General features: G+C 39.5%; 1 protein-coding gene and 1 long non-coding RNA gene across 2 annotated transcripts; both read left to right on the top strand.

Annotated features, from left to right (window-relative positions):
* The first annotated feature begins 6,996 nt into the window (after positions 1–6,996).
* LOC111965306 (uncharacterized) lies at positions 6,997–8,846 on the top strand. The gene is made up of 3 exons (XR_002877499.2): positions 6,997–7,081; positions 7,291–7,356; positions 8,300–8,846. It is a non-coding gene; the product is annotated as an uncharacterized lncRNA (long non-coding RNA).
* Positions 8,847–14,313: 5,467 nt separating this feature from the next.
* On the top strand, positions 14,314–16,646 carry clec3ba (C-type lectin domain family 3, member Ba). The gene is made up of 3 exons (XM_023988568.1): positions 14,314–14,563; positions 14,770–14,868; positions 16,076–16,646. Exons 1-3 carry the CDS (start codon positions 14,467–14,469, stop codon positions 16,474–16,476), a joined length of 597 nt encoding a protein of 198 aa, XP_023844336.1. The 5' UTR covers positions 14,314–14,466; the 3' UTR covers positions 16,477–16,646.
* Positions 16,647–22,951: the final 6,305 nt, after the last annotated feature.

The raw sequence follows: 22,951 nt of genomic DNA, 5'->3' as shown, positions 1-22,951 counted from the left end.
TTCTGGGAAGGCTTTCTACTAGGGCTGGGCGATATGGCCTAAAACTCATATCTTGATTTTCTCAAACTTATGGGAGATTCACAATATATATATATATCTACATTTAAAAAAATGTTTTCTCTAAATAAGCTTTGTTGTACAATTTAAAGGTAAAATACACCGTATTTTAAACAGTCAGCAATAATCTAATGAATACAGAACTAGTGAAATTATACCTAGGCTGAATATATGCCTTAAAACAACCATAAGACCCACTAATAATTTAATTATTTTATCAAAATAGTTGTACCTTCTTTTTTGTAATAATCACTGATCTGGCTTTCAGGTCTGTCTATAAAAATGCTATTTTTGTTTCAAATTAACCAGATCCATGCATAATGCACATCAACTAATAATGTATCAGGCATTATAGAAAATTAACACCGGTCTCATAAACAATCTCTCAAGCACAAGCCCACGTGCTAGTAAGTAGCCAGCTAATATTTATATTTCAAGTTTAGCCAAATTGGATCTAGGTATAATTTCACAAGCTCTGAATTCAGCTGTCAAGGCAAAACAGTTGAATTGTTACGAACACAACCTTCTGTCCGTCTCCAACTATTTGAACAKATGTTGAAATAAAGTGGCCTACCTTCTTTCTCAGAATGAGAACGAGTTGCCAATTCCTTATATAATTGTTTTATTCTTATTGCACATTTATAAAACACAGACTAAACAGCTGGTATAACTATCTTTATTTGACAAAATAAGGCCAATGTGTTTCTATGCGCTTATTTTGAACCTAAGCTTGTCGCCTGCACTCCCTCCTTTCAAAAAAACGACTCCTGTTGTTAGGGCGGAGACATGAGCATCTTGTCATTATATACAGATCTCTGGTGTAAATGGGAAGGTGCACAGCATAGAAGGGAGCGAACGAGACGAGACGAGACCAAAAAGACAACATGAGAACAAGCGGACATTCTGCGATACAGGCATTTGGAATGTCGCGTAAAAACATTAATTCGATATATAGCCTAGCCCTATTTTCCACTAGATGTTGGAACATTGCTGCAGGGACTTGCTTCCATTCGGCAGTGAGTGTTTTGCAACCGAAGACAGAGGATTTTTACGCGCTACGCACTTCAGCACTCGGTTGAGCCGTTGTTTGCGGCTGAGCCATTGTTGCTCCTAGACGTTTCCACTTCACAATAACAGCACTTACAGTTGACCGGGGCAGCTCTAGCAGGGCAGAAATTTGACGAACTGACTTGTTGGAAAGGTGGCATCCTATAACGTTGCCATGTTGAAAGTCACTGAGCTCTTCATTCTACTGCCAATGTTTGTCTATGGAGATTGCATGGCGGTGTGCTCGAATTTATACACCTGTCAGCAACGGGTGTGGCTGAAATAGCTAAATCCACTAATTTGAAGGGGTGTCCGCATACTTTTGGCCATGTAGAGTATATAAACAAATTATGGCACACAAGAAACCTGTCTGATTCACGCCTGTCTGAGTAGACTAATCTATTGCAGAGGCCGTGGGGATGGCCAACCAGTATCACTAGTAGTACATTTACTGTTAACTCCCATAGTTTCTAATCTACAATGTTTGTTTGGACTTGGTAATTTCTGTTAATGTACTCAATATATTATTATTATTACAGTTTTACCATTGTCATTGTAGGAGTGGACACGTTGTTTGCAGAGCGCACAACTTAGGCGGTGAGAAAAAAAGTTATGGTTTATTTCATTCCATTTATGAGTTGTCAATTTATTAATTGTCTTTTGTTTGGAGCACTCCTGTCAATCTTGAGTAAGGGACACACAACTGATTACGCATATAGAAGTAGGACTAGTATACTTGGTCTGTGAGCAAATGTAGGTCTATCATTGTGCCCATTTGAGGATCTAATACTATTTATGATTGTCTTAACTCACCATCACCGTGGAATTTCTGATAGTCATTTTGTCTTCACATCAAGCAGCGAGTAGACAAAGTCTGTTTTTACATCCATTGAAAATGACAGTTGTTCCTCAACACAGCCTATTTGAAACATCTTTCCAGCTCGCTCCCTTTCGATTACCGCTCAGCATGAAAGTGGAAGAAATGTCATGCTCTGATCCGGTGGAAACGTCATAAAATAGGTCTACCTGATTACTTCTTATCCCTTGTGCAAAATAGCCTGCAGCTGTGTCTGTCTGTCTAGAGTTCACTGGAGCTGGAAACTCTGAGGACCCAGAATATTTTATACAATGTTGCAAGTTTGCTAGCAGGAGCTTCAGGCCAGACCAAGTTAATATAATAGCTGACACAATGCAAGTTCCTTGCAGACAGGTCATGCATAGCCAATGTGATTTAGATTATATTTATTTTTATCAGGATATTTTCTACCTACAGGTTGCAATGTTTTGCAATTGTATATACTGTAGTTATAGTTTATAAAAGTTTTAAAGAATTTTAAGTTAGGAAAGCCTGAACATGTGAAAGTTGGCGGTAGTGTCTGCAGTAGTAATGGTGGTGACTGGTTATAGTTCAAAAGGTAGGTAGATGAAAATATTGTTTGATTGGTTAGTTGGGAGGTTAGGATAGCCTGAACTTGTGAAAGCTGGTTTGGTGTCTCTAGCTTGAACGGTTCAAGAGTTACAATTATTGTTGGTGGGTATTATATGCTAATTTATGCTAATTTAAGTGTTTATAATTTATAGTGCAGACCAGAGCTAGTGCGAACCAAATTGATTTGCAATGACTCCAGTGATATCGTCATTTCAACATATTTATTGTATAAAATGGTAGCCTACAATGGCATATATATTACTAGGTTTACTTGATGGCCAACAGAGGCAAATGTATAATGTCAGTTTCATTGAAGACTTTTCCCCATAAAAAGAACCAGACGAGGAAGTTCCATAACTACCATTTAAAATGACCACTCGGGCAGCCCCTGAGACCCATGAACTGAGCATGCATAAAGCACTTTGCTTGATACCTAAGCARTCAACTTTAGGATGCAGTTTAAACCAAGCGGATTTATGTAATGCGTTCTAGTGCGCCCAAAGTCATTTTCCAGTGCTTTGTCTCCATTATTTCTTGATGTGCATCAGTTCTAGAGTATGAACATATTTTATGGAAAAAGGTGGCTCCATAATGACAATCTAAATAGCCTACCTACAAGTGGTAAAAAGTTGTCACAACGTACGCGCGTGCTGCTCTCGTTCCTCTCGCTCACCTGACTCAGCCAATAACTGTAGTGCTCTCTCAACACACACACCACTCCTGATCTCTCAATCACTCAGCAACTGCATGACTCAATGCCTACAGTCAGGAGCAGGTCACAGTGAAATATATATGTTTTAAGAAAAATGCCATGGCGGCTGCGGTGCAATTTAGAAATAGCCCAAAAACCCCCGACCAGTACATTTTCACCCGCGACATTGTTTTCCAAGTAGCCCAATTTGTCCAGGAAACTGCGAACATGACAACATTGATGAGAAGTGGAGAAAAAAAATGATGAGAAGTGATTGGGTGAAATATGAAGAGGGTGAACAGTGGCAGTTGTTTTCCAAGGCAAAAGTTTCTAGGCAACAGTTGCCTTGGCAGGCCTGCTCCCTCCATGGCTAAAGCCAGTGTGAAAACATGCTAACAAACATTTGTGCTTTGACACTAAATAAATACCGCACTCTGACCCACAAAAGTTATTTGCTAGATTCATGATAGTGTTGTTAGACAAAGCAAGGAAAGTGAACTTCAAAACGTGTTTCAGTTTTAATGGAATATGCAGCTGTTGTTGGTAAGTAATGAACCTGCTAGCGTCTGACATGACTAACACTATCTATAAAGAGAGCAGTTGATGGGTTACTAAAACAGCTCTATCGATTGATTGGTAGAAACTATTCTTAATCCGTTGCCAGATTTGAATAGCAGAGAAGTAGACGAAGTGTCATACCCATAACTTTTTGCCTAAAGTGGTACACATTTCAGTTGTTTATACAAAGTTTCAGAAAATGTTGTTGATGTTGTTACTAACACAGCTGTAACTTTGTATCAGAATAAGATATTTTTGTTTTGCATTCAGATTTGAAAAGCAGAGAAGTAGATGAAGATTTCATATGCTCTAACATTTTGTAATAGTTGTTGACTAAGTGGTTAAATTAGATGATTTGTGTAAAAGGTTGCATTGTTTCATTTACAGTGAATTGAATGTTGGAATTGATGATGTCACAATGGGGCCTTTAGAATGTTGAGGAAATTGCCATGAAAGTGGATGGAGGACAAAAAGAAGGACAAAAAAATGTACATTTACATTACATTTAAGTCATTTAGCAGACGCTCTTATCCAGAGCGACTTACAAATTGTGCATTCCTTATGATATCCAGTGGAACAACCACTTTACAATAGTGCATCTAACTCTTTTAAGGGGGGGGGGTTAGAAGGATTACTTTATCCTATCCTAGGTATTCCTTAAAGAGGTGGGGTTTCAGGTGTCTCCGGAAGGTGGTGATTGACTCCGCTGACCTGGCGTCGTGAGGGAGTTTGTTCCACCATTGGGGTGCCAGAGCAGCGAACAGTTTTGCTGGGCTGAGCGGGAACTGTACTTCCTCAGAGGTAGGGAGGCGAGCAGGCCAGAGGTGGATGAACGCAGTGCCTTGTTTGGGTGTAGGGCCTGATCAGAGCCTGAAGGTACGGAGGTGCCGTTCCCTCACAGCTCCGTAGGCAAGCACCATGGTCTTGTAACGGATGCGAGCTTCAACTGGAAGCCAGTGGAGAGAGCGGAGGAGCGGGGTGACGTGAGAGAACTTGGGAAAGTTGAACACCAAGACGGGCTGCGGCGTTCTGGATGAGTTGTAGGGGTTTAATGGCACAGGCAGGGAGCCCAGCCAACAGCGAGTTGCAGTAATCCAGACGGGAGATGACAAGTGCCTGGATTAGGACCTGCGCCGCTTCCTGCGTGAGGCAGGGTCGTACTCTGCGAATGTTGTAAGGCATGAACCTACAGGAACGGGTCACCGCCTTGATGTTAGTTGAGAACGACAGGGTGTTGTCCAGGATCACGCCAAGGTTCTTAGCCTCTGGAGGAGGACACATGGAGTTGTCAACCGTGATGGCGAGATCATGGAACGGGCAGTCCTTCCCCGGGAGGAAGAGCAGCTCCGTCTTGCCGAGGTTCAGCTTGAGGTGGTGATCCGTCATCACACTGATATGTCTGCAGACATGCAGAGATGCGATTCACCACCTGGTTATCAGAGGGGGGAAAGGAGAAGATTAATTGTGTGTCGTCTGCATAGCAATGATAGGAGAGACCATGTGAGGATATGACAGAGCCAAGTGACTTGGTGTATAGCGAGAATAGGAGAGGGCCTAGAACAGAGCCCTGGGGGACACCAGTGGTGAGAGCACGTGGTGCGGAGACAGATTCTCGCCACGCCACCTGGTAGGAGCGACCTGTCAGGTAGGACGCAATCCAAGCGTGGGCCGCGCCGGAGATGCCCAGCTCGGAGAGGGTGGAGAGGAGGCTGATGGTTCACAGTATCAAAGGCAGCCGATAGGTCATAGGATGAGAGCGAGGAGAGAGAGTTAGCTTTAGCAGGCGGAGCGCCTCCGTGACACAGAGAAGAGCAGTCTCAGTTGAATGACTAGTCTTGAAACCTGACTGATTGGGATCAAGAAGGTCATTCTGAGAGAGATAGCAGGAGGCTGGCCAAGACGGCACGTTCAAGAGTTTTGGAGAGAAAAGAAAGAAGGGATACTGGTCTGTAGTTTGTGACATCGGAGGATCGAGTGTAGGTTTTTTCAGAAGGGGTGCAACTCTCGCTCTCTTGAAGACGGAAGGGACGTAGCCAGCGGTCAAGGATGAGTTGATGAGCGAGGTGAGGTAAGGGAGAAGGTCTCCGGATGGTCTGGAGAAGAGAGGAGGGGATAGGGTCAAGCGGGCAGGTGTTGGGCGGCCGGCCGTACAAGACGCGAGATTTCATCTGGAGAGAGAGGGGAGAAAGAGTCAAAGCAAGCAGGTAGGGCAGTGTGAGCAGAACCAGCGGTGTCGTTTGACTTAGCAAACGAGGATCGGATGTCGTCGACCTTCTTTTCAAAATGGTTGACGAAGTCATCAGCAGAGAGGGAGGAGGGGGGAGTACAACTTAAAGTATTTWAAAAGTATTATATATTTTTTTTTTGAAGTTGTATGTAAGCACACTGGTTCTGACCAGTACGTGCTAAATAATAATAATAAAATGTCAGAAGTATGACGAAGATTTAAAGTCTGGACTTTTGCTTCGCAAGTCCCACCTAAAAATGCTGATTCACCCACAGCGTCACATTTCCATAAACTGAGCATGAATTACTCGCTGTCTCACCTCTGCTGTATTTAAGAAGGAGTCTTAACAAACATCACTAATTGCCTTTCTACATTGGAGCAGCAATTGAACAATTGTATTTAGCATGTATAGTGCCTCGTGAAAAGTCTTCATACCCCTTGCACAGTTTTCACAGTTTTTTCTGCCTTAAAATTACATGTAAAAAGGGATTAAATTAGATTTTTTTTCTCCGACCAATCTACACAACCTACTACACAATTTCAATGTAAAGGAAAATTATAGAAAATGTTCTTAATTAAATAGAATAAAAAACAAAGATGCCTTGATTGCGTATGTCTTCACACACCATAGTTAATACTTGGTGGAATAACTTTTGGCAGCCATTACAGCTGTGAGATTAACATTTGTGTAAAGTTGGTAGGATCTCATTCAAAATTATTCACAGCTGTAATGCCTGCCGATGGTGGTTCCACCAAGTATTAACTCTGGGGTGTGAAGACATATGCAATCAAGACTTGTATTTTTATTTGTATTMATTTGGAAAATGTTCTGTAAATCTTCTTTCACTTTGAAAATGTGGGATAGGTTGTRTAGATCAGTAGGAAAACAATATAATGTGTAATTGAATTTTAACAAGGGGTGTTTACACTTTCACTAGGCACTGTACTTATTCTCTCTCTTTTTCTCTATTGTTTCTACCCCATGGTCTCTCTTAGTATCTGACCACAGTCATCCCATATGAGAAGAAAGGAGGTCCTCCATCGGTGGAAGATCTTCAGATCCTTACCCAAAGTAAGTGGCACCTTAGTAAGTAGCACCTGTAAGGTGCAGAGCATTTATCCCCCACCCATCACATGAATCTTAAATAAATGAAAACATTTGTGCTACTTGAAGTACAGGGTACAGTTGTTTATCTAGTGTTATAGATGTTTGACATACCCTGGTCAAATACATTCCTGGAATAAATACCTTTTTCTGATTGGTTTGTGTTTCTGTTGCAGTCCTGCAAGCTATGAGAGACGACAGTGACAAGGTGCCCAGCCTTCTGACAGACTACATTCTCAAAGGTGAATACACTCAGCCTCTCTCTATGTACATTTTAACATTAGTAGGCTATATTACAGTGAGTTATGTGTGGTTGGCATATGGTTGTCTCTGCATTTTTGTGGAATTCAAGAACATAACGTTTATTGATAACTCATGATTTTCACATTAGGCTATTTTAAGCTAGGCTTTTCTACTGTTTAAGTTGTTGTGCCTTTTCTTTTGTGTGTATTGTACAGGGCAATTTACAGTTGAGTGATCTCCTTTTTCCTTCATTMATTTCTTTAAAACAAATTCTCTTCATTCTTAATTTTCTGTTCAATGTCTCGCTGCATTGTACTTGCTAGCTCTGGTGTGAGAGCCATGGACAGAGAGGTTTGTGGCACACATTCAGACACTGTACTGTGTGGTGTAGTTCACTCATTGCGTGAGAGCACCCCTAGTGGCCACTGAGCTTTAGTGTAATGTAACTGTACCCTGCCGTTGTGTCCTGTCACTGCCCTGCCCCACCCCTCACTGTCACACTACTGCTGTTTAGGGTATGGTAGWCCCCATTGCTGCTCCTGTTGGTGTCACAAAGTTATCCCTGACCCATGACCTTGCTTTGCGTAACCCTTCACATCCTCAAGTGATCCCAAATGGGACCAAACGCTCCCTGGGAATCACTACTTTTACAACCATCGGAACCAATTTTTCTTTCTGGGCTCACTGAATACTAAATGGCTGTATTGGCATATTGTGTATTGTTGCCGTATCTGTTTCAAGTGTGTTTGGATTCCTTGAGACTGTTTTCCTGATCAAACCTAGATACAGGTACTTGGTTATTTATTTCTCCTGTTTTACTATTTCATTCCTTTTTCTCCACCCAAGCCTGTTCTATGTTTTACTTTGTATTTTCCCGTAGTAGCCTAACTGGCATTCACACCTAGTCTCAGCCATACTCATTAATATGTGTTTTTCCCACAGTGATTTGTCCAACATAGACTGGAAGGACAATAACTGACATTTTGGAAACGAGGTGAGGGATCTGGTTTCAATGTCAACAAGCAAAATGAAGAGGACTTGCTCAGTGTATAAAAAATAAAAACATAAGCACACTTCATTTATTCGTAATGATGCATGGTATTTTACCAGTTGCTCCTTTTTGTGTAACACCCATAGATGTTTTATAGCTCATTCAGTTTTGTTTTCTCCGTGTTGAGCATGGTGATTTCACAAACCTTGTGTATTTGACTACTTCAAGTATAATWTTTTWTTTTTTTTACTCTAATTACAGTGTCAAATTCAGTACTCAAAGTCATAAGAAAGATACTCATATATTCTAGTGTAGCATCTACTGTATGTGGCTGATTTCAACATCCTTTTGGACGATAGGGAGCCTTACATTTTTGGCCCTGAAGTAAGATCGAAGCTACTCATATCCAAAGGTTTGTGTCTTAATTGGATTAACCTAATCTRAAGGTCTCAGAAACGACTGAGCTACACTCCCCAGCACTTGTAATATCAGGGATATGAAACATTTTAGATTACTTTAAAAGTGCTTAAACACATTTCATTAATAAAATAAACCTTGAACTAAATACAAAAAAAATTCTACACAACTCAGTCCACCATTTGGCCTCCCTAAAAGCACTGCATATATTTTTTTTTGTCATAGCTAAATACTGTAGTAGTACCATTGTTGTCATACTTAGAAGGAATTGCAAAGGTAATGTGAACAGAACTGTAATTAATTACAGAACACTGATGTGACTACTAGCTATGCATTTGAGTAAATAATGACTCACTGAAGCCCTGAATCAGAGGCACCATGCAGCCCAGACCTGGCCAGTCTGTGAAGGCTGGGCATTATTATATTTCTATACACAAGAAATTAAGATGCCTTTGTATTTGCCAGAATTTTTTGTACAWTTACTTATTTTTAACCAAATGTTATTATACTAAGCTACTTATCTGCTAAACTCTTAATTTATTTTGTAAATATTTTATTTCAAATAAATGTATAAAGTCAATGATAAACCCAATTTAATCTGGTTTTGTTTCATTACTGAGTCAACTCCCTTTTTTTCTCCTTGCTCATACAGCCTACTCCAGCTACTCGTCAATGACAATGATATGGAACAACATAGAAAACTTATTTAGTTATGCAAACTCAACCTTGCTTTTAGCCAATACCCCCGGCCAATGCTTTTAATATTGTAACAGGTAACCATGCTCTTTCAATGCCACTGTAGTCTAATCCTCATTGGAACATGGGAAATCATAAAGCTAGTGTTATATTGAACACGAAATATTGACAGTTAACACATTTTTCAAACTCCAACTAGGAGAAAAACATTGGAAAGAGGAACAACAAATGGTTTGTGCAAATGTGAGAGAGATGGCCCCTTTGGTACCAGTTTCTTTCACCTCAGCAGTAGGCTTCTTGATACTTCAGGATAAGAGTAACTCACACGTCCATTTAATACATGTGAAATACAAAAACACACTCCAAAACACACTGTTGTTTCATTATCAGCTGGCCATGTGTCAGCCGAACCATGTCCAGCTAGCTGAGAGGATCCAGATGAAATAAATAAATGAAAGGATATTTTGGCAGCTAGGCCAAGCTAGTAGGTAGCTACCGGTGGGAACATGATTGCATGATGAGTGGGATGATATATGCCAAATTAGGCCATGTGACAATCAAACCAACACATGGCACCCCATGAAGAACTTAAAGATACCACAAGAATATCACTATTGTTTGGAATGAGAATGAAACACAAAGATCATGTCTAGAGATAATGTCACTGCTTCAAATTATATCCAAATGGAGTTACATTTCAAGATAGGAAACTGATATTGATATCTAAGATGATCAAATTTTCATCATGGTAAACTGAGATAAACTCATTCACTATTGCTAAATGGAGCATATGAATGGAGACATGTCATGACAGAATATCTCATGTTTAATAGAGGCCTCATCTGCAAAAAACATATGAAGAGGTTCATACCAAAATGATATGATTTACCATATATATGTCAGTAAATTAACTTTTATTGTTTAAAGAAATTWAAAGAGATTGGTGTGTTTTTCACTATCTAATCRTGGCATGGTGTGGTTCAATGACATACATGTATTTGTTTAAAATTGATCATTTGAGGATTTCATTTCAGAGAGACAAATAGTCATGTTTTTTTTGCAAAATGCTATATATCCACCTCACTCAGAGAAATAAGTAGTACTGCTAGGTTTTACATAGTCAAATGTAATAAATAACAACAAWWWWWWTWWTTTTTATATTACCCCCTTTTTTCTCCCCAATTTCATGGTATCCAATTGGTAGTAGTTACAGTCTTGTCTCATCGCTGCAACTCCTGTACGGACTCGGGAGAGGTGAAGGTCGAGAGCCGCACTGCTTCTTGATACAATTCTATTGTTTCCAGTACTTGTCTTATATCATCTCCGTTGTATTGTCCATGTAAAAAACCTCTCTGATTAGGCTGAATAATATCTGACAATACTTTTTTAATTCTATGTGCCAAGCATTTAGCTAGGATTTTTGCATCACAAAACTGAAGTGTAAGAGTCCTCCGATTTTTTTGTGGACTGGATCTTTATATTTACCACTTGGGTCCTGTTTCAGTAATAATGATATCACTTCTTGTTGCGTGTCTGATAATCTACCATTTATATAGGAGTGGTTAAAACATGCTAATAATGGTCCTCTGAGTATATAAAAAAAAAGTTTGATATACTTCCACTGGTATGCCATCCAGCCCTGTAGTTTTCCCAGACTTAAAGGCTTTAATTGCATCAATAAGTTCATCCTCTGTAATTTGGCCTTCAAATTAGTATTTATGTACAGTTATTAATTTTACATTATTATTAGGGAACAAAATCCATACAATTAGCTTCGGTTAGTGGAGATGGAGGAGACTGAAACGAAAACATATTCTTAAAGTACTTTATTTCCTCTTTCAAAATATAATTCGGTGAATAATGCGTGACTCCATCATTTGTAACAAGTTTCAATAAAAAAATTGGTAGCATTTCTATATTGAAGATTTAAAAAGAATTTGGTGCATTTTYCCCCATATTCCATCCAGTTCGCTTTATTTTTATAATATATTACACTGGATCTTTCTTGAATAACTTCCTTTGTTTCTTTTTGTTTTTCTTCTAACTTATTCTGTGCATCTATGGTACAGTTTTTATTGCTATCTAACTGTACTGTTAGTCCTTCAATTTCCTTTGTGAATATGGACTCTTTTGATCTAAATTGCATTTGTTTTATAGATATTATATTCCTTCTCTTTTAGCCAGGTAAATACTGATAGTATTTTCTTATTATCTGCTAAGCCATTACAATTATAACTGGCTATACTTATTTCACCACTTACCATAATGAGACACAACTTTCAATTCTATTTATCAAAATATATGTTTGTAAACGTACCATTAAAAAGTAACATGGTGATTGAGTGTCTATAAAGCTGTACTATGATATTTGCATTGCTACTAAGTAAACCTCCAATTGGTCCCCACTATTCCACCCGCTAAAAGCCCTCCTCATCCGAGTTGGGTTGTCATCCCAATGCCCGGCAGATCACCCCCGACCCCCGGATTGCGTAGCCCTGAAGAGATTAAATGTGGACCGCTCCATCAATATAGGATCATAAATAAATAAATTAGATGTATAATTCATTTTAAAATGTGGTTCCCCGTGATAGGACAATAAATAAATTAAAYGTATAATTTATTTTAAAACATTGAAAGCTCATGTAGAGGAAGAAGAAGGATGAGTACAATCCCAAGAACACCATCCCAACCGTGAAGCATGGAGGTGGAAACATCATTCTTTGGGGATGCTACAGGAAGAACTAAGAACTACAGGAAACGTATGATCTCTGTAATTGCAAACAAAGGTTTCTGTACCAAATATTAAGTTCTGCTTTTCTGATGTATCAAACACTTATGTCATTCAATAAAATGCTATTTAATTACTTAAAAATCATACAATGTGATTTTCTGGATTTTTGTTTTAGATTCCGTCTCTCACAGTTGAAGTGTACCTATGATAAAAAAAATTACAGACCTCTACATGCTTTGTAAGTAGGAAAAGCTGCAAAATCGGCAGTGTATCAAWTACTTGTTCTCCCCACTGTATACAGTATATATATATAAAATAAATAATTAAATACAGTAATATGAGATCTATATATGAAACATTTAGCAGATGCGCTTATCCTGAGCGACTAAGTGCATTCATATTAAGACAGCTTGGTGAGATAACCACATATCACAGTCAAATATACAGTATAYAAATATTCCATTCCACCAAAACAATGGATATACAGCGCCTTCAGAAAGTGTTCATACCCCTTGACTTATTCCAAACAGTTGCAAAYAGGATGCATGTTTTGGAATATTTTTATTCTGTACAGGCTTCATTATTTTTACTATGTCATTTAGGTTAGTATTGTGTAGTAACTACAATGTTGTTGATCCATTCTCTTTTTTCTCCTATCACAGCCATTTAACTCTGTAACTGTTTTAAAGTCACCATTGGCCTCATGGTGAAATCCCAGAGCAATTTCCTTCCTCTCCGGCAACTGAGTTAGGAAGGAAGCCTGTAACTTTGTAGTGACTGTGTGTTGATACACTATCCAAAGTGTAATAAGAACTTCACCATGCTCAAAGGGATTTTCAATGTCTGCTTTTTTTTACCCATCTACCAGTGGGTGCCCTTCTTTGCAAGGCATCAGAAAATCCTTCCTGGTCTTTGTTGTTGAATCTGTGTTTCAAAGTCACTGCTCAACTGAGGGCCCTTACAGATCATTGTTTGTGTGGAGTACAGAGATGAGGTAGTCATTTAAAAAAGAATGTTAAACACTATTATTGCACATAGAGTGAGTCCATGCAACTTATTATGTGACTTGTTAAGCCAATTTATACTCCTGAACTTATTTTTGCTTGCCATAACAAAGGGGTTGAATACTTATTGATTCAAGACATTTCAGCTTTTCATTTTTTATCATTTGTAAAAATTTCTAAAACATAATACCACTTTGGCATTATGAGGTATTGTGTGCAGGCTGTAACACAACAACATTTGGAAAAAGTCAAGGCGTGTAAATACTGCAGGCACTGTATAGCGTTTTGCAAATAAAACTTTTTTTAACACATCTAAAATATATTTATAAAACATCTGAGAACAGTAATATTTTACACACACACAAAGGTACCATAAGTAATCATTTCTGATGAAAAAACACAAATGTGAAAAATGTGTTGATAGCGTTTTGGAAATAAACTCTTCTTATACTCCCCACAGCAATGAAGTGTGTGAGATATATTTGCATTTTGGCGTGGCCACAAGTTTGAGACAATGGGAATCTGTGGTCTGTGCATGTGAAATACAAAAACAAACACACAATCCAAACACACACGTGTCAGCAAAACCTTGTCCAGCTAGCTGAGAACAACCAGATGCAGGGTCTATGKAGCTCCCAATCCACCCAACACATAGACCATTGGAGCCCCTGGAACAAAGGAAACATACTCCCTGGACCTCAGCCAGTATTCTACTACAATTATAACAGATGTGTATAAAGAGTGCCCGAGTTTACTAATACGACTTTGTCACATTTTKTTACGGTAATAAATGCATAGGCTAACAGTTATAGGCCTAATGTTTATACAAGATTATACTAATGCTGCTTTGATCATTTAATTCTAATAGCCCGACAACTTGTTGTTCAATTTAGAATACAAGGTGCAGGGGAAATACATAGGCCAATGATAAAATAGAAAATGGCCCTTAAATGTTTTATTATGGGAACCAAAAAGGAAACATATGGGTAACCTATGTTAACACAGAGAACTAATGTCACCCCCGCCTCAACAGGGTTAAAAAGTCATTAATGAACATCCTGCGCCACCCCTTATAAAAATAAAAAAGGGAATAAAAGAACAAACGCCAGTTTGACATCTGTAAAACATTTGTTCTCTCCAAGTTGAGATTTCCTCTGTCGACTCCCACAGTGGCAATTCTCGAAACATATTTTTCCTGGCTAGTAGTGGAAATATAAACAGTCATTTACACATCATATCAGTGGAACTATAGGCTACTAAGATATACATCATGCATGTCAGTGGTGTGCATTTGTTGTTTTGCCTTCTCCTCCTCGGGCAATCCACATTCCAACAGACCTCATCTAAGAAAAAGGGCGGAAAGAAAGGTAGGACACATATTTTATCTCTATGTGGAAAGATTTTTTTTAATTAAAAAAAATAAATGCTCAATATGTTTGAGTCAATGTTAGTTTATCATTTACYTTGGGTACATAAGAGGTTGAGCACAATACTGCTCAACCGTGAACCATCCTCCTTGGTACAGTTTTAGTTGTAAAACTTTGTTGATTCTTCTCCAATTTCTTCAACATAGATGCTGAAAATAATGCTGCCATTGAGGAGCTGAAGAAACAGATTGATAACATAGTGGTGGAGTTGAATCTATTGAAAGAGCAGCAAGCCTTGCAATCAGGTAAGGGATATGTTACTGTTGATATTGAAAATGTACTCTAGTCTCAGTGAAGCATAGTGAAAATGCAAGTCACAAGTGATCTGGTTGTCCTATTCTATTGTGGTGCCCTAAAGCGATCTTAGAGACCACTTCACATGACAGGGAGCTCCTGTGCCCCGCAACAGGGAATGTATTGCATTGGTCAAGGGACGTTGTTTAGTCTGCATTCAATTTGGGGTGTTGCCTTAACATGAATATTTAAMGTACTAACAGAAGGATATGTTATGTTCAAACAGTTGGTCTAGATTATAAAGTATGCCCATAAAGCATGCATGTATTGATATGTACAGTGCCTTCAGAAAGTATTCATACCCCTTGACTTGTTCCACGTTTTGTTGTGTTACAGCCTGAATTTGTTTGTTTGTTCTCATCCATCTTTCTACAATACCCCATAATGACAAAATGACAATGTGTTGTTTTTAGAGATTTTATCACATTTATTGAAAAGGAAATACAGACATATCTAATTTACATCAGTATTCATACCCCTGAGTAAAACATGTTAGAATCACCTTTGGCAGCGATTACAGCTGTGAGTCTTTCTGGGTAAGTCTCTAAGAGCTTTGCACACCTGGATTGTACAATATTTGTGTCACRGATCCCCCCGGTACTGCTGCTCATTCCGTTCACCAGCTCCGGAGGTCTACGTCACCGGCATTTTAAAGCACCACTGAACTGGATTCATTACCACCAACCCCGGACTGTCTTGTCTCATTACGCACACCTGGTTCCCATTCCCCCTGATTAGTATGTGTATATATGTGCCCTCTGTTCCCCATTGTCCTTGTCGGTTATTGTTACCATGTCCGTTGGTTTTGTGAGCACCTGTGCTGTTGTATCGGCTTCCATGCTATGTGTTATTGTGCACTTGTTTTACGAGTCTTGTCCCGTGTATTATTTAGAGGTTTACACCTCGCTCTTTTGTTTGGGGCGAGAAAATTAAAAMCCCCTATTATGTAAATTCAGGCTGTAACACAACAAAATGTAGAAAAAGTCAAGGGGTGTGAATACTTTCTGAAGGCATTGTATGGCAGTACAATACATATGAACGGATCTGAGAGCCACAGTCTCTGCCATTATCTTGTATTTTAATCCAATATTTTCTGTGACGATGTTGTGGATATTGGGCTGTAAAAATAATCCAACTTTGATATACATTTTCTTCCAGTTTGCCTGAAAGGCATCAAGATTATTGGCAAGTGTTTCCTGGCCGACGCCGCTAAGAAGATCTACCACACAGCCTACGATGACTGCATTGCTAAAGGGGGCACAATCAGCACCCCTTTGACAGGGGATGACAACGATCAGCTCGCTGACTACGTCCGCCGGAGCATCGGCCCTGAGGAACACATTTGGCTGGGCATCAATGACATGGTGACCGAGGGGGAATGGCTCGACCAGGCGGGCACCAATCTGCGCTTTAAGAACTGGGAGACTGACATTACCAACCAACCAGACGGTGGACGTACCCACAACTGTGCCATCCTTTCCACCACTGCCAATGGAAAGTGGTTTGATGAGAGCTGTCGTGCTGAGAAGGCGTCTGTCTGCGAGTTCAATATCGTCTGAGAGCCAACCACTTTTGTTCTGTTGTATCAGTCTTAACATCTACACTATATGGAAATATAATGCATGCACACTAATCTTTGTAATATCTGTATTATAACCTGTCTCAGCACTGAAATGTGGAAATGTGGAACCAACATGATTAAAAGTAACCTATATTACACAAAAAAATCCATTGCTGCAAGGTATGCTGCACTGTTTATACATTAATATTTGGTGTATTTTATTAGGATCCCCGATGGCGACGGCTAGTCTTACTGGGGTCCGACAAAAAACGAAAAAGACATTACAGAAAAAATACTTTACAATTGACATGCATTTAAAAATATTAACAGGTAGTGTGCGTGTGTGATTGCATCTATCATTTACACATACATGTCAGTACATACACAACGAGTAGGTCACGTGGGGGATAGGCGTTGTGCGGTGAGGTGTTGATTTATGAKTTTTTTTTAAACCAGGTTTGCTGTTCACTTGTGCTATATGAGATGAAATGGAGTTCCGTGCAATCATGGCTCTGTATAATACTGTACGTTTCCTTGAATTTGTTCTTGACCTGGGGACTGTGAAAATACCTCTGGTGGCATGTCTGGTGGGGTAAGTGTGTGTGTCAGTGCTGTGTATAAGCTGACTATGCAAACTAATTGGAATTTCCAACATATGAATGTTACTTATAAAARCAAGAAGCGATGCAGTCCTTACTCATCTCTTAGCCTAGAGAGACTGGCATGCATATTATTGATGTTAGCACTCTGATTACAATGAAGAGCAAAACGTGACGCTCTGTTCTGTGCCAACTGCAACTTAACTAGGTCCTACTTTGCAGCACTTGACCATATGACTGGGCAATAATCAAGATAAGATTAAACTAAAGCCTGTAGGACTTGCTTTGTGGAGTCTGGTGTCAAAAAAGCAGAGCATCTCTTTATCACGGACAGACCTCTCCCCATCTTTACGACCATTGAATCAATATGTTTTGACCATGACAGTTTACAGTCTACGGTAACACCAATTAATTTAGTCTGCTCAACTTGCTCAACAGTCACACCATTCATTACCAGATTCAGCTGAGGTCTAGAACTTAGGGAATGATTTGTACCGAATACAATGCTCTTAATTTAAGAGATGTTCAGGACCAGTTTATTACTGGCCCCCCATTCTAAAACTGTCTACAACTCTTTGTTTAGGGTTGCAGTTATTTCACTATTTGTGGTTGTTGACGCCTATAGGGTTGAATCATCAGCCAGTGGCAGGACATTGGTAAAAAATAAAAAAGAGTAGCTGCCCTGCGATACACCACACTTTGCATGTTTAACATTAGAGAAGCTTCCAATAAATAATACCTTCTCTGTTCTATTAGATAGATAGTTCTGAATCCACGATATGGCAAAGGTTTAAAAGCCATAACACATACGGTTTTTCAACAACAGGTTATGGTCAATCATATCAGAGGCTGCACTGAAATCTAACAGTACAGCTCCCACAATCTTCTTAAGATCAATCTCTTTCAATCAATCATCAGTCATTTGTGTCAGTGCAGTAAATGTTGAGTCCCCTTCTCTATACGCATGCTGGAAGTCTATTGTTAATTTGTTTACATAGAAATTTGCCAGGAGCTGGCAGCAAGCTGACACAGTAGGTTGTCTGTTAGAACCAGTAAAGGCCACATTACCGTTCTTGGGTAGCAGAATGACTTTTGCTTCCCTCCAGGCCTGAGGACAAACATTTTCCTCTAGGCTCAGATTAAAAATATGACATATAGGCGTGGCTATAGAGTCAGCGACTATTCTCATTGCTTTTCCATCTAAGTGGTCAATGCCAGGAGGTTTATAATTATTGATAGATAACAATAMTTTTTCCACCTCTCCCTCACTAACTTTACAAAATTCAATCTTACAATGCTTTTCTTTCATTATTAGTTTTTCTACGCATGAATACGTTGGCTCACTGTTTGTTGTTGGCATCTTCTGCTTAAGTTTGTCCATTTTGCCAATGAAGTAATCTGTCACACCTGTTCCCGCTCTTCCCCCCCTGGCGCTCGAGGGCGCCAGGCTCCCCAGCATTTCGCACTCCTGCCACCATCATTACGCACACCTGCCCTCCCCCGTCATGCGCGTCAGCGATTATTGGACTCACCTGGACTCAATCCCCTCTGTCATTACCTCCCCTATATCTGTCTGTTCCCCCACTCTGTTCCCCGCTTCAGCATTGATTGTCATATGTCCTTGTATACCAGTGTGCTCACGCTGTTCCTGTCTTGTTCCATGTCTGTTCCGATTAAATGTTTGACTCCCCGTACCTGCTTCTGTACTCCAGTGTCGGTCCTTACAGTAATCATTCAAATAACTGGCAACATCTGTCACGCCCTGACCGTAGAGATCCTTTTTATGTCTCTATTTTGGTTGGTCAGGGCGTGAGTTTGGGTGGGCATTCTATGGCTGGTGTTCTATGTTGTCCTTGTTTTGTATTTCTRTGTGTTTGGCCTGGTATGGTTCTCAATCAGAGGCAGCTGTCTATCGTTGTCTCTGATTGAGAATCATACTTAGGTAGCCTGTTCCCACCTGTGTTTATGGGTGGTTGTTTCCTGTTTAGTGTTTGTTTCACCTTTCAGGACTGTTCGTTTGTCGTGTTTGTTGTTTAGTCAAGTGTTGCGTATTTTATTAAATAATATGAATACTTACCACGCTGCACCTTGGTCCTCTTCTCCTTCTCCCGACGACGTGCGTTACAACATCAAATGGTTTTGTGACAAATTCAACTAAATGTAGTTGAATTTGTCTTCCTGCCCATAATTTCATTTAAAGTTTTTTTTTCTCCATTATTCTTTATATTATTGATCTTGCAGCTACTCTTCCTGGGGTTCAGCAAAATGAAGGCAGTTTATATAATTTTATAAACATTACAATACATTCACAGATTTCACAACACACTGTGTGCCCTCAGACCCCTACTCCACCACTACCACAAATCTACAGTACTAAATCCATGTGTATGTGTGTGTGTATAGTGCGTATGTTATTGTGTGTGTGTGTGTGTATGTGTCTGTGCCTATATTTGTGTTGCTTCACAGTCCCCACTGTTCCATAAGGTGTTTTTTAAATCTGTTTTTTTTWATCTAATTTTACTGCTTGCATCAGTTACTTGATGTGGAATAGAGTTCCATTTAGTCATGTCTCTATGTAGTACTGTGTGCCTCCCATAGTCTGTTCTGGGGACTGTGAAGAGACCTCTTGTGGCATGTCTTGTGGGGTATGCATGGGTGTCCGAGCTGTGTGCCAGTAGTTTARACAGACAGCTCTGTGCATTCAACAACAACACCTTTCATAAATACAAGTAATGATGAAGTCAATCTCTCCTCCACTTTGAGCCAGGAGAGATTGACATGCATATTATTATGGACATACTTCTCCCCATCTTAGCTACTATTGTATCAATATGTTTTGACCATGACAGTTTACACCCGGCCAAACACATAGAAATAGAAAACATAGATAGAAAACATAGAACAAAAACATAGAATGCCCACCCCAACTCACGCCCTGACCAACCAAAATAGAGACATAAAAAGGATCTCTAAGGTCAGGGCCTGACAAAGCAAATTTCTGCAGCGTTAGTAAAGATGTGATCAATACATGTTCATGATTTAATTCCTGTGCTGTTTGTGACTACCCTGGTAGGTTGACTGAACACCTGAACAGGTTGCAGGCACTGGTTACAGTTTGACGTTTTTTCTTGAGGGGCAGCTTGATGATAGCCAGTCAATATTTAATACAGTTTCATAATACAGTTTCTTCTTCTTTTTGTTGAGTTTAGTCACATAATTTTTCAATTGGCAGTAAGTCAGCCAGTCAGATATGCAGACAGACTTATTAGCCACTCCTTTTGCCCCATCTCTTTCAACCATTCCATTTTTTAATTCGTCATCAATCCATGGAGCTTTAACAAATCTAACAGTCAATTTCTTAACAGGTGAATGTTTATCATTATTGGAAGAAGCAATTTCATAAATGTATCAAGTGCAGCGACTGGATGCTCGTTTTAAATCATATCAGATATTTTTAACATCATCCACAGCTAAATATTTTAGGCCCAGCTTTTGGGACCTTGGCTTTCATGGGTACGGATACAGCTTTAGAACAAAGTTCAACAGTATTAGTCAAATTTTTATCAATACATGTGGATGATATAGTTCCTGTTGTGTTTGTAAACAGCCTGTTAGGTTGATTAATAACCTGAGCCAGATTACAGGTATTGGTTACAATGAGAAGCTTCCTCTTGAGTAGACAGCTTGATGAAAAACAGTCAATATTCAGGTCCCCAAGAAAGTACACCTCTCTGGTAACATCACACACACTATCAAGCATTTCACACTTATTAGAATAGAACAAATACGGACTGTTAGCACCTATAGCAACCTATAGCAACCTATAGAAACCTATAGCAACACCCTAAAAGAATAGGCTTTAGATGAGGCAGGTGAACCTGCAACCACAACACTTCAATAACACTTGACGTAAGATTTTCTCTAAGCATTACAGGGGATATGGCTCTGAATGTATACAGCAACACCAGTGGAGGCTGGTGCCCTGAACAATTGAGGAGGATGGGAGACCCACGGTATAGGCGCGGAGTGCACGGAGACGACAAAGTCTGTTTCAAAAATCGTCAAAGACTTATTATTTTAACCTAAAGCATTTAAAAATACATTTATAGTACAATATTATGGGGAATGGGAATGAGAGGGCTACTTACAACCTGTTGGAAAGGGATCACAGCAGTGATTGAATGAAGGTATGAGTTGAGGTGTTCAGAGGCTTGACCAGTGCAAGACAGGATTTGACTGGGAAGACAAAAAACACTAACAAAACACACTACACAGTTAGATTACATTGATGTGTAATAATGTGATTGTGTATGTGATTGACTCTACATACAGTAATAAGAGAAAATTGATACGGGTACACACAGTACTTGGAGGGGAAACATTCAATGTGCCAATGGATGAGCGGGCACATGAGAAGTGGCTTCAGTTCATGTCAGGAGAAAGTTGACAAAGGTGGAGGTGGAGTAGTCATCACCTCTTAATCAGGGAACAGGAGGGGACTTAGCTGTAAATACAAATAGCAGATACATTCCATTACAGCTGTGCTATCGTAGGTTTTGGACAACGAGTCTCTCTATCGACTTAAACGCAGACATCTTGAAGTTCATAAAGTCAAACACAGACTGCACATCTCGCCCACTTGACACATCAATCTATCCCAAGAAACGTTCCTGAATAAAGCGCTGATCATCCACATATYTGACGATTACTGACAACTGCAAGCAGACTGGTGCCACCATAGGTCCCAGAGCGGTGAGGCAATTTTTACCCCCTGGGACCTGGAGTTTTTCCTTATATGTTAACCTAACTAGGAAAACTCTGGACCTTACAAGGTATGATAATGATTAATTAGTTGTAAGAAGGTTTTATATGGGCTATGATATATATGCCTCTGAAAAAAACCCTGTCAAACTGCAGCTACCTTATATTTGTTCATATAAATTATATTTAGACTAGATTAGGAGGGGATTTCCTCTACCCAGACACAGACACATAGACAACAACTGATAGACAATAGAACTCACAGGGCTGAGCTAGCTTTATGCATGCTTGTATCATGCAGGCCTATGCAACTGTAGGCCTTGCAAAACATTTACTTACATCTGTCATCACTATTATGTTGATTCATTAATTCCAGTTAATCATTTTGGATTAAAAACAGATAGGCAGCCTAGCCAGCCCAATTTTGAATATAAACAAAATTTGATCACATTCACATTTTCTCCTGACACACAAATGGACTATAAACTATATGGACTATAAACGTTATCAATTAGTTTACCTTGACCAGATGGACAGGGCGCATAGGCTGTATGCAGCTGCTCTTATTAGTAGCCAACAGTTGATCAGACTGAAAAATAGTCTCGTTTTCATCCCATACAACACCTCCCCCATAGGCATCCCTGTCTCTTCTGTAGATGTTACAGCGCCTTCAGAAAGTATTCATACCCCTTGACTTATTCCACATTTTGTTTGGTTAAAACCTGAATTCAAAATGGATTAAATAGATTGTTTCTCTCACCTATCTACACGCAATACCCCAAAATGACAAAGTCATTGACAAAATACAATGTTGTTGAATCATCCTCCGTTTTCTCCTATCACAGCCTTTTAACTCTGTAACTGTTTTAAAGTCACCATGGTGAAATACCTGAGCGGTTTCCTTCCTCTCTGGCACCTGAGTTAGGAAGGACACCTCTCTATTTGTAGTGACTGGGTGTATTGATACACCACCCACATTGTATTTAATAACTTCACCATGCTCAAAGGGATATTCAATGCCTGCTTTTTTTACCCATCTACCAATATGTGCCCTTCTTTGAGGCATTGGAAAACCTCCCTGGTCTTTGTAGTTGAACCTGTTTGAAATTCCCT

The sequence above is a fragment of the Salvelinus sp. IW2-2015 genome, linkage group LG6.1, assembly GCF_002910315.2.
Source record: "Salvelinus sp. IW2-2015 linkage group LG6.1, ASM291031v2, whole genome shotgun sequence".
Lineage (NCBI taxonomy): Eukaryota > Metazoa > Chordata > Actinopteri > Salmoniformes > Salmonidae > Salvelinus > Salvelinus sp. IW2-2015.
The sequence above is the reverse complement of the archived record's forward strand: the minus strand, read 5'-3'. Positions and strand labels throughout refer to the sequence as shown.

Coding starts and splice junctions, on each gene's coding strand:
- clec3ba (XM_023988568.1), top strand. CDS start 14,467: ATGCATGTCAGTGGTGTGCATTTGTTGTTTTGCCTTCTCCTCCTCGGG. Junction 14,564..14,769: donor GAAAAAGGGCGGAAAGAAAG/GTAGGACACATA, acceptor TCTTCAACATAG/ATGCTGAAAATAATGCTGCC. Junction 14,869..16,075: donor GCAGCAAGCCTTGCAATCAG/GTAAGGGATATG, acceptor ATTTTCTTCCAG/TTTGCCTGAAAGGCATCAAG.